The sequence below is a fragment of the Pistacia vera genome, unplaced genomic scaffold (assembly GCF_008641045.1).
Source record: "Pistacia vera cultivar Batoury unplaced genomic scaffold, PisVer_v2 Contig201, whole genome shotgun sequence".
Classification (NCBI taxonomy): Eukaryota; Viridiplantae; Streptophyta; class Magnoliopsida; order Sapindales; family Anacardiaceae; genus Pistacia; species Pistacia vera.
The window spans coordinates 466,197-477,024 of record NW_022196004.1 but is presented as its reverse complement, the minus strand read 5'-3'; the positions used below and the strand labels follow the sequence as shown (position 1 = coordinate 477,024).

Here is a 10,828-nt window from a genome sequence, read left to right as displayed (position 1 = left end):
CATTATTTTATTATATTGTATAGTGATTATATATTTTTTTAATTAATATAAATACAAAATGTCACTAAATATAATATATAAACTATTTTTATAATAATTATTAATAATAAATCAAAATTACCATAATTTATAAATATTAAAATGAAATATTTTTACAAAGCATGTGGGCCGGCCCACAGCACGACCTAAGGCACGACAAGATTTATAGCGGGCCGTGCTATGGGCCTTCAAATTTGGTGGGCCAGCACGGCATGATAGAGCACAAATTTTTGTGGGCCTTGGTACGGCACAACCTACAACACGACAGACCTTGAATTTTTAAGCATGGCACAACCTAGCCCACCGCCAACTCTGACTTATAACATCCGAACCACTCTAACAATCTCTCTTGTCAATCTTTTATTTATGTTTCTTCACATATATAGCATCATTACTTCACAAACACTCTCATAATCACCTCACGTGTAGATTCGTAGCAGTTTGCATTTGCTAATTTCGTTAGTGTCAAAATGACATATCAACAAGGATAAATATAGTATTTACCGATTCGGTTCGGTTTAAAACCGATTCAAGCAAAAACCGGTTTAAGCAAAAATCAGTTTGGTTTCAGTTCAGGTTTCTACTTAAACCTTAAAACTGTTTTTGTTTAAAAATAGCTTTATCCAGCTCGGTTAACTGGATTTTCCCAACCTTAAATTTTACCCCAGTACTAAACTCAACAAGAATTCATATTCCATCATTAAATTCAATTCAATTATCATGAACGAAAACTGTTTAAATAATTAATATTAAAAATTTAATTATCTTTATTAATAAATACATTATATACTTAATAATTATTCTATTGAATTAATTTATTATAATATTATATATTTTATCAAATTAACTGAGTTCAGAATGGTGGGGTGCACTAATAAGACGTAGGCCCTCCACGGGTCATGTTAGTGAGCCACAGGGGGGGGATAACTTCCGCTATTAAGTATGCAACGTAACAATAAAACACCATTTATAATTTTTTCATATAATTTTTTATACAATTTTAAGGTGGTAATTTATAATTGAACAATTTGTATTTAAATAAATAGGATTCACTACAAATTGATAAATTGAAAACTATCACACTAGAATTTTATAAAAAAAGGGCGAACGACTTATGCATATCCAAGATTTATCGAAACGACAAGTTGGTATCCAAAAGGTTTTGAAACGACAAATAGGTACCTTCTGTCATGTTCTGTTTGTGATTTTCATTTGATAATAGTGAAAAGACTAAAACGCCCTTAAAAGTTTAATATTTTAGTTTTTTATAAATTTAAAAATTTATAAAAAACCCACAGGTTTGCTAATTTGACTAAATACCCAAATATATAAAAAGTTTATAAAATAACAAATACACCCCCGTCACCCACAGTGCCAGATTCCGGCCACCACCGCCGGAATCTGGCCGGAAAATTGCGTTACGACACAGACCCATCGGATCTGTGTCGTAACGCGTAGATCTTTCATTTTCCGGCAAGATCCGTGGCTGATCTGGCCGGAAAAGGCCAGATCTACGACCGTCGAGACCGGGAACTTACCGGAAAATTATGTTACGACACAGACCCATCGAATCTGTGTCGTAACACCTCGATCTGGCATTTTTCGGCCAGATCCGTGGAGGATCTGGCCGGAAAAGGCCACATCGGTGTGTTACGACATAGATCCGACGGGTCTGTGTCGTAACACAATTTTTCGGCCAGATTCCGGCGGTGGTGGCCGGAATCTGGCACTGTGGGTGGCGGGGGTGTTTTTGTTATTTTATAAAATTTTTATATATTGGGGTATTTAGTCAAATTAGCAAACTTAGGGGGTTTTTTATATAGAAATTTTTAAATTTATAAAAAACTAAAAATTAAACTTTCAAGGGCATTTTAGTCTTTTCACTATTATAAAATAAAAATCACTAACAGAACATGACAGAAGGTACCCATTTGTCATTTCAAAACCTTTTAAATATCAACTTATCGTGTCGGCAAACATTGGGTATGTATAAGTCGTTCTCCCTATAAAAAAATTATAAATGTAGTGTTACTTATCATTTAATGCGTTTGAGTGTGCCAAGGGTAGTACAAAAGTCGTTTATTACAACCATATATTTACAATTAATTGACCAAAATAATTTTCAATGGTTATAAATAATAAAAGGCTATCGATGGGACCAGGGGCGGATTCAGGCCCTTTGTAGGTAGATTTGAAAAAAAATTTATTAATATACAGGTCATAAAAAATTATTAATTAACATATATACTTATATCCACATTCATATTTTTAAAAAATAAGAATTATTATATATACTATATATCTAGGTCTACCAAAAAACTTGTTATATATATATCACATCATATTAAAAGTTTAAAACTCTCTCTAGTATTTTTCTACACAGCCTTACCTGTTTTTTTATGATTTTATCCCCAAATTCTTTACTCTCTGTTTCTCTTTCTCATGTTATTCGCTTTTAAAATTTTTTAAGACTAAAATTGTTAAATTTTCACCACTCAAGGTGTCATAATTAACTTCGTTTTCTGTTTTATCGATTTTAGGTATGTGTATTGTTCATTTCAATTTAGTTTATTTAAGGATTGAATCATTTTTTTTTTCTTTTTGAGGTTTTTTATTCTAATTTGAGAGAAAAAAATATTAATCTTGTAAGTTTATTTTATATTTTTTGTCTAAGAATGAATCTGCTTTCTCAAATTAAAACCTTAACTATATTTTAAAGAATGTTATTCTTCACCCTTCACCCATCACTTACCTATATTTTAAACGTCACTGTTCAATTGTTCAAAATTATTAAAGAAATTTGAGTTACTATCTATGCTTATACTAAAAAAATTTCCCTTCTTTTATTAATTCATATCAAAAGTCAACGTAACATTGACTTGATTTAAGTTTTGGTGGATTTTAACTTAATTAGGCTAGGTTTGATCAACTCTATGAAAATTTATATTATAATCTTTGAAAGCCAAAAAGTAAAAATATTAAAAGAAGGTTTTGTTCAAGGTTTACTCAACACTTTTACTCAAAATTTTGCTTCTCAAAAATTTATTCAAGTAAAGAAATATTGTATTATTGTATATTTTTTTTTTAGGTTCTTAATATTGTATTATTTTTTTTATTAAAGTTTGGTGATTTTTTAAAGTTTTTACGAATTTTTTGACAAATATTGGTGGAACTGCAAAGGCCCCCCGGACAAAAATCCTGGATCTGCCACTGGATGGGACGGTAGGTCTTGTATGGCTTTTCAACCTAGTGGGAATTGGTGTAATTACTTAAAAACTCAGGGGCAGTTAAGATTATACCCAAAAAAAGTATTTGGATTTTGACTAAGCATGCGTTTATCACGTGAGGGAACTTAGTGGCGTCGTTTCCACGCTAGGATATAAAATTGCAAATGCATTGACTTTCAGGGTCATTTTTTACCCAAAAAACATGAAATGGACAAAATGCCTCGAGCATAGTGTAGACTTAACCTATTCCCGATCAAATCTGAACCGTACAATTGCAGAATCTCTACAATATAGACCTCACGATGAATGGGGCATAATTGGAACAAAAATAATTCGGGACAAGACGAAGAGGCCACTACGTATTTCATTTCTCTGCTCCTCGATATTTGTACATAAAAATTAAAAACCGAAAAGAAGTCATTTGAGTTTTTTCAGCGAGCTAGAGAGATGTCGGGCATAGCGCGTGGCCGGCTAGCGGAGGAGCGAAAGGCGTGGCGTAAGAACCATCCTCATGTCTGTACAACGAATTGCTTTTTCTTTATGATTCACTATGTTTTTCTTCTTTTTTTCTGTTGTGTGTTTTGATATTTTCCTTTTTTCGTTTTTTGTTGTAAAATCTAGGGTTTTGTAGCGAAGCCGGAGACTCTGCCGGATGGTTCAGTGAATCTGATGGTGTGGCATTGCACTATCCCCGGAAAAGCCGGAGTAAGTTTCAGACCCTGTATTTATGTTAAAAATTTTTACCAATTTGTGCTGTTTCTATACTGTTTTGTCTTTTACGTTTTCTTTAAATTATATCAATGGAAATGATTTGTTGAGTTAGTTTATATGTTATAATTTGTTGATAATTTGGTGTGTGGTCCTTGATATGATGATCTGTAGAAGTGTAGATACGGGATTATTTTCAATCTGAATTACCTTGAGTTTATTTATATTACTGTTGTTGTGTGAATAGACAATTAAAATTCATTTTTGGTGACTAACTCTCCTGTATGTTAATGAAATGAAGTTTATTGATCCTCAAGGAGATTTTGGCCCTGAAGGATTTATGATTGTTAACGTGTGGTCCTTATAGGCTTTTTGAAGTCCCTCCGTTTTGAAAGCATCAAGTTAAAAGAATGGTCTGGCTCAGGTTGAAGTTTGTTTTTCCTAGTTGCTTGCCTACTTCCTAGTTATTGCTTCATTTTGTACGTTGTATTTCTTTCTGTTTTTTTTTTTTAACTACGTAAAGATAGTCAACTACTGTTTTCAATAAAAAATATCACCGCCCTTATTTCTTGTAATGGCTTTAGTGCATAATGGAAACGTCTTGATGGTAAAACCAGTCTTGAGGTTAATCAGCTATGGTTAATGTATGTGTTATGGTGGAATGAATGGTAAAGGGTTGGGATACAACTTTAGAATTTTTTTTTCAGTAATGATGGATGTTATTTTATTTTTCAAATGATTTCCCTTTATAATGAATCAATCTACTAGAATTGTGTTGGTTGTTACTTGCTGTAGCATATAGTATATGGTGGTGATGTTTTTTTTTCCCTTTCTCCATCTTTTTCCTTCACTTGGACTGTGTGAATGCATCATGATGTGCTGTGTTCCATATTATTATAAATAGTATAATGTTGTGGCCATGTTTTGCAACCTATCTTTTTTCTTGTCTGTGTGCTTGTGTAGTCATCTCTAAAGGCTGAAGGACATGAATAAGTTAACATTGTCAGTGGATTTGATCATGCTCCTGTATCCTTTTTTTTGTGTGGTGTTTCTTAGAGGGCCACATAATCGGGGGGAAAAGTATAGAGAAAAGAAGAAATAAAGAGTTTGTTAAACTTGTTTTGATGATATTTGTGTTCCAAGTTTGACTTGCATTAACTATCATATGTTTTAATGTTGCAGACTGATTGGGAGGGTGGTTACTACCCACTTACTCTCCACTTCAGTGAAGATTATCCTAGCAAGCCACCAAAGTGCAAATTTCCTCAAGGCTTCTTTCACCCCAATGTCTATCCTTCTGGAACTGTTTGCCTTTCAATCCTCAATGAGGACAGTGTAAGTACCTGCTGCTGCTCCTGAAAATTGCTTTGGAATTTGCAGGTTTATTAATGTCTTTGAATTTACTTAGTCACGAGGTTTCTCAGCAAGCTTGGTTATTTGTAGGGGTGGAGACCAGCCATTACTGTGAAGCAAATTCTTGTTGGTATCCAAGATTTGCTGGACCAGCCAAATCCTGCAGATCCTGCTCAAACAGAAGGTTATCACCTCTTCATCCAGGTATGCTGTTTATAAAAATTTATGCATTTATCTGGAAACCTTAATATATCAGGATGAGCTCCTGTTTTCTGTTTAGTAATACAGAACAGCTCTTTCATTTCTTTTTGTGAGGGAAAAAAAGGGATTCTTTAGTGAAAGAATGGCAGGGTCCTCCTTGTCTGATGATATTATATTTTCATTGGCTTATTTTAATGAACAATAAGATACTCTGCAATTGGAATTTTCTGCTGCAACTTTGTTTGTCTAGCCCTTTTCATGAGAAATAACCAGTTAATGTAAATAAACTGGAGGGATTTAAATATTAAAAGTTTTTGTATGCTGTATATGTTGATCCTGAAATATTGTGCAGTAAGGTTCTGATTTGATAATTCAGGTGCTGGAATTTCAGTTTTATTCATAACGGATGCTATTCTATCTTCTTGTGTTAATATTCTAATAACAAAGGACTTATTTAATATTTATACAGGATACGGTGGAATACAAGAGAAGGGTTCGCCAGCAGGCCAAGCAATACCCCTCTCTCATCTAATAATAAGTCTGCTTTCCTTGGTGACTGCTGGTAATTGTCGGTCGACTGCCTCTTGTAAAATGCCAATGCTAAACTTGCCTTTTAAAGAATGTTGCTATATTGCAATTGTCAATTGCCCTTTTGTGTAAACTGCATGGTTGAAAGTTGAAACTGTCTTTCATTACGCCAGATAGTTCATGTTGATACACTACTCTATACGGCCAATGTACTCATTGGTGTTCATATCAGTTGAAAACTTGGTTTTATTTATTTGGTTTTCATTTGTGTGGTCACGTACTGTTGTATCATTCATTGATCTTTCAGAACCTCCCCAACTCTCTGCTAGACAGACAAGGGATGGCAGAGAAGTTGTCCCAGACTGGTAATGACTTGTTAAACTGTGTAGCATGTTACTCAAGCGTAACATTCATTTGTACCTGTTTCAGAACAAAAGATTGTAGAACATTTCAGTTTATATAAGCTGAAGTATTTTATTAATATCCAATAGTACATGTCTTAATGACACCCATATTTGTATTTGGGCAGCTGTAGGTGATAACCCTTCAAGTTCAACATTTGATGGGACTGGCATCATAAATTCTGATGTGGAAAAGCGTTTTCCTAATGTCCTTTTGTTCTGTAGTGAGAGATTTGATCGGATTCTTAAGGGTAATTTGCATTGGAAACTAGTGTCGGTGTTCATAGTGAAATTATCCCGAGTGAAAGAGGGATGGATGATTGTGATGAAATTTTGTTTGCTTTATAGTAATGGTCAGGGATGAATTTTTTTCGTTCTTGCAATTAATGATATTTAGCGTTACGTCAGTGAGCATTATTCTGTCCGCACGTCATCCCAAGTAGAAGCTAATCAGTTGGAAATAGAATGTTCATGGAATTAACTGGATATTTAGCGTAATGTATGTGCACATAGTTGCTCTGTTTTCGTTGCAAATCAGTTGCAGATAGATTGTATTCAGAGATTTCAACTGAAATTTTCACGAGTGTTTATTTGGCTAACTAATTGTATTTAAATCCACCCGACATGCTTAATTATTGATTAATGATCTAATCGCCCTTACAGCCAAATTTTTCGATGCAACAATTGAATTATCCACTACTTGTTTATAGCTTAATGTATCAGTGGAGGTTTATAACCATTTAGGTAATGTGATATTAAAATTTAAGTTTGATTTTATTTAAAGTTTTCAAGTTAAAAGAAATACAGCCTTAGCCAATAGAATATAAATGCTAAAAATCTTGGATTTGAAATTGAAACAGTGAACAATGTAAAGGCCCTAAACTCGGCCCATCATTAAAGGCTGTGTAAAAGATAAATAATTTTTGTCAAGTACCCGATTTGTTTGCGCCTCGAAGTAACCCCAACTGCCATGGCTGAATATTACCCACCGCCGCCCGGTGTACCCTACAGTTACTACCCACCGCCAATTCCACCTCCACCGGGAGCCGCTGCGCCGCCGCAACCACCGCCACAGCCTTACATACCCCAGCAACAGCCGGCACCTTTCGCCCCCTACGCGGCTCACTTCCCCTCGTACGGTTCTTACGATGCTGTCCGTACCCTATTTGTGGCGGGTTTACCCGAAGACGTTAAAGCTAGAGAGATTTATAACCTGTTCCGTGAGTTTCCTGGCTACGAATCCTCTCACCTTCGCAACCAAGCCCAAGCTTCACAGGTACTCTTCTCTCTCTTATTATGTTTACATTTTATGTCTATGTAAATGCTCTCCTTTTTCTTTTCTAATTTTTGAATTTGCTTGGAATTATTGTGAATTAGTGTTTCTAATTGTATCGTTATACTGTTAATAATATCCATTAACCATGATAACTGCCACCCCCCACCCAAAAAAAAAAAAAAAAATCCTCAGCTACAGTGAATTCTGGACTGTTGGGATGTTTAGTATTTGCAATATAGGGAAAGTAAATGGATTGCTTGTAATTTCAGATGAGACTGATTCTAATATGCCTTCGGACATAATCAATTTATTCTCGTCTTATTTCAAGATGGTCAAGTACTACAATTTCAGGCTTCGGCTTTTGGGATATTCTAGTTTATTTTATATTTTACATTGCTTTCACTAACTCGCTAGTACTCAATTCATGGAAAGGGAATTCGATTTTCTTAATTATCTGCCTACAAAATCATTGGAAGGACTCCTTTTTAATGGATGTAGTCTTTTTTTTTCTTTTTTTCTTCTCTTTCTATTTCTTTTTTAGTTTGGATTGCTAATTAAGCTTTATAATTAGTTGATTACTCTTTACATTGTACTAAAATCAGGTATGTAGTCATCTGATATGGCTTTTGCTTGATGACAGCCATTTGCTTTGCTGTTATTCTCTGATCAGCAGTCTGCAATCGTGGCAATGCAGCTCTAAATGTAAGTTCCTGCTTCATATGATTTGAAAACCCTTACTACTTCTTTTGTCACAAAAGTCATGTATGAAACTCATGCTGCATTTTTGCTAAGAAACTACACATCCCTGTACTTTTAGGTAATATCGGTGGTCTATTTTCAAGTACCGCTATTCATTGTATAAAATAGATTGGTAAAGTGGAATTTCTTCACATTGTCATGATGGTTTCTTGTAAGATATTTTGCTTACAATTTGTAACTGACATTTGATCTCATTCTGGATGCTATTTCATTATCTTTTCTAAATAGAAACATATTGATACTGGTTATTGGCCACTATCATGCCTTAGATGTTTGAGTAGTATCTATAGCTATGTTATTTCAAGGGATGTAACCAGTAAACTAATCAAATTGGGCAAATATAATCTGTCAATGGAGGCTTCTTGTCTATATGTTTAGACTTAGAGCACTTGTCTTTGCTAATGATGTCATTTGCAGGAAAATAAGCATCAAGTGAAACTCATGCATGTGCCCAAGTTATTCTTAAAAGTTGTTCTGTTACATAAATCTGCAATATGGATACAGTTTAGGTTCTGTAAAATTTATGGACTTTTCAATCCATAACTATCCGCCAAAATTCCATCTATTTTCTTTTGTGTTTTCATTTTGTTCTGAAGTGTCCAGAGAGGATTTACCCTTGTCCTGATCCTTAGAAATATCAGAGAAACTAGTACAGAAAGCATTAGGCAAAACACTTGAAGATTGTGTGATTTGAATCTGCTGTAGGTCAAATTATTTTGTTCATTCGGATGTTGTTGACAAGGCTTTGGCACTTGGTACTCAAAAACGTGTGCATGATACCCACTGCTGTTCTGCAGTGCTTCAGAGCATGAGATATATTATTTTAGTTTGCATTCCTCTGTTTGCAGGAATGGTGTTTATCGTGAAAGGATCAATCCTATATATTGATCTTGCAAATCTAATTCCCGACCTAAGCGCTCAAGCACAGGTCTGTAGCTTGTTGAATATCTTCCCTTAAAAATTGATTTGATTTCTGTATATATTTTTGGTTGCTCGGTGACGTCATGTGACTCGTTGGTTATTACTATTAGATGATGATGGAGTGGCTCAGATAAGAAGGCAAGAGCATCCTCCACATTTTCAAGGGGAACTTCTGACTCTGGTGGGTGGATTGCCTAGATTTAATTAGTTTGTGTCAGATTACTTTGGTTGCTTGTTTAACATTCTTGGCTCACTTTAGGCCTATTAATAATGTTTGTATCTCTCTCTTGCTCTCATTCATTGTTTTATATGAGCTAGCTGGTGCTTTTCTAATCTCTCACTTGGACAACAAATTAATTACTTAGTCACCGAAGGACACATTCTTAGATGCTCACATTGCACATGTTTTGCACGCTTGGGCACTAGCAGGTTTTGGCAGCGTTCACATGCCTGGAATGGGTAATTCTGCTTACAACATGATTGGTTATCCACCTACACAAAGGTCATCTCCATTACTTAAGCACAACTTTCATTACTTAGAAGTGATTACTTCTAGATCAATTAGCACATATTTTTACTTTCAAGTGATTGCTTCTAGCAGAAAGGTCAAGGTCCTAGTAAAAGCGGTTACTACATGCCCTGTTTGCAGAAGTTGAAGTGTAGTATCTGCCTTTTTGATTTCCAGTTCTTCATGTATCTGTGAAACCTTGTCTCATTATTATTCTTGTTTTCTTTTTTTTCCCTTTTTCTATCATTCAGTCTTGGAAACCTCGACGCAAGAGCTGCTAGTGAGATAACCTTCCAAATTGGTCAGGCTACATTTCAGCTTGCTTTCTTTTTAAGTCAATTCCAGTTCCTACAGTTGCTTACCCTTTGTTCTTGCCTGCTCCCAATTGTGTATTTCTGCTATTGCTATATGCTCTTATATCCTTTTCTTTTAACTTTGAAAGATATAATTAAGCTTACATGTCTTCATAAATCATTAGTCCTTTGAATCCTTCCTAACATGTCCTGTCTGCGTGTTTTCTTAATTTTAGTTGTAAATGCATTGTTTTTATAATCGATGCACGATGGATTTCAAGCTTTGTCATGCACCCAATTATAGACCATGCCTTGTTTTCAATCATATTAATAGCCCATTTTCGTCAAGACAATCATCTTGACCACAAATAATTTTACATATGCACGCTCGAACAATTATTTTCCATTGTCAATAACTTCAAGATCTTTGTTGTAATGGCAGAATAATTCTTCAGTTCCCCCTAAGGTCCCCAAAATTGGTACCCCATGTCCAACACTTTTTGTCTAATCTCGGGCCAACCTGTACAGAGACAGAATTAATTCAAGTCTTTTCTAGGTAAGCATAACTTTTCTTATGTAATATATTTTGTTAATTTTTTTTTGGTTGATATTTT

At 34.6% G+C, this 10,828-nt stretch overlaps 2 protein-coding genes and 1 long non-coding RNA gene across 4 annotated transcripts; all 3 read left to right on the top strand.

Moving 5' to 3' along the window:
• Nucleotides 1-3,617: 3,617 nt before the first annotated feature.
• LOC116128691 (SUMO-conjugating enzyme SCE1) lies at nucleotides 3,618-6,788 on the top strand. 2 transcript variants are annotated; one of them, XM_031414446.1, is made up of 6 exons: nucleotides 3,618-3,779; nucleotides 3,888-3,971; nucleotides 5,157-5,309; nucleotides 5,418-5,531; nucleotides 5,998-6,090; nucleotides 6,586-6,788. In XM_031414446.1, exons 1-5 carry the CDS (start codon nucleotides 3,714-3,716, stop codon nucleotides 6,058-6,060), a joined length of 480 nt encoding a protein of 159 aa, XP_031270306.1. In that variant the 5' UTR covers nucleotides 3,618-3,713; the 3' UTR covers nucleotides 6,061-6,090; nucleotides 6,586-6,788. The 2 variants fall into 2 exon arrangements, with proteins under 2 accessions (XP_031270306.1, XP_031270305.1); XM_031414445.1 differs by lacking the exon at nucleotides 6,586-6,788 and having other exon boundaries at nucleotides 5,998-6,539.
• A 143-nt stretch (nucleotides 6,789-6,931) lies between these two features.
• Nucleotides 6,932-8,433, top strand: LOC116128692 (U1 small nuclear ribonucleoprotein A-like). The gene is made up of 2 exons (XM_031414448.1): nucleotides 6,932-7,733; nucleotides 8,374-8,433. Exons 1-2 carry the CDS (start codon nucleotides 7,428-7,430, stop codon nucleotides 8,431-8,433), a joined length of 366 nt encoding a protein of 121 aa, XP_031270308.1. The 5' UTR covers nucleotides 6,932-7,427.
• A 1,097-nt stretch (nucleotides 8,434-9,530) lies between these two features.
• On the top strand, nucleotides 9,531-10,210 carry LOC116128693. The gene is made up of 3 exons (XR_004127800.1): nucleotides 9,531-9,594; nucleotides 9,843-9,915; nucleotides 10,173-10,210. It is a non-coding gene; the product is annotated as an uncharacterized LOC116128693 (long non-coding RNA).
• Nucleotides 10,211-10,828: the final 618 nt, after the last annotated feature.

Bases quoted from the DNA above. Each gene is read 5' to 3' on its own strand.
- LOC116128691 (XM_031414446.1), top strand. From the start codon at position 3,714: ATGTCGGGCATAGCGCGTGGCCGGCTAGCGGAGGAGCGAAAGGCGTGG. The intron at 3,780-3,887 runs GTCTGTACAACG...TGTAAAATCTAG, and splicing joins GGCGTAAGAACCATCCTCAT to GGTTTTGTAGCGAAGCCGGA. The intron at 5,310-5,417 runs GTAAGTACCTGC...GGTTATTTGTAG, and splicing joins CAATCCTCAATGAGGACAGT to GGGTGGAGACCAGCCATTAC.
- LOC116128692 (XM_031414448.1), top strand. From the start codon at position 7,428: ATGGCTGAATATTACCCACCGCCGCCCGGTGTACCCTACAGTTACTAC. The intron at 7,734-8,373 runs GTACTCTTCTCT...GCTTGATGACAG, and splicing joins ACCAAGCCCAAGCTTCACAG to CCATTTGCTTTGCTGTTATT.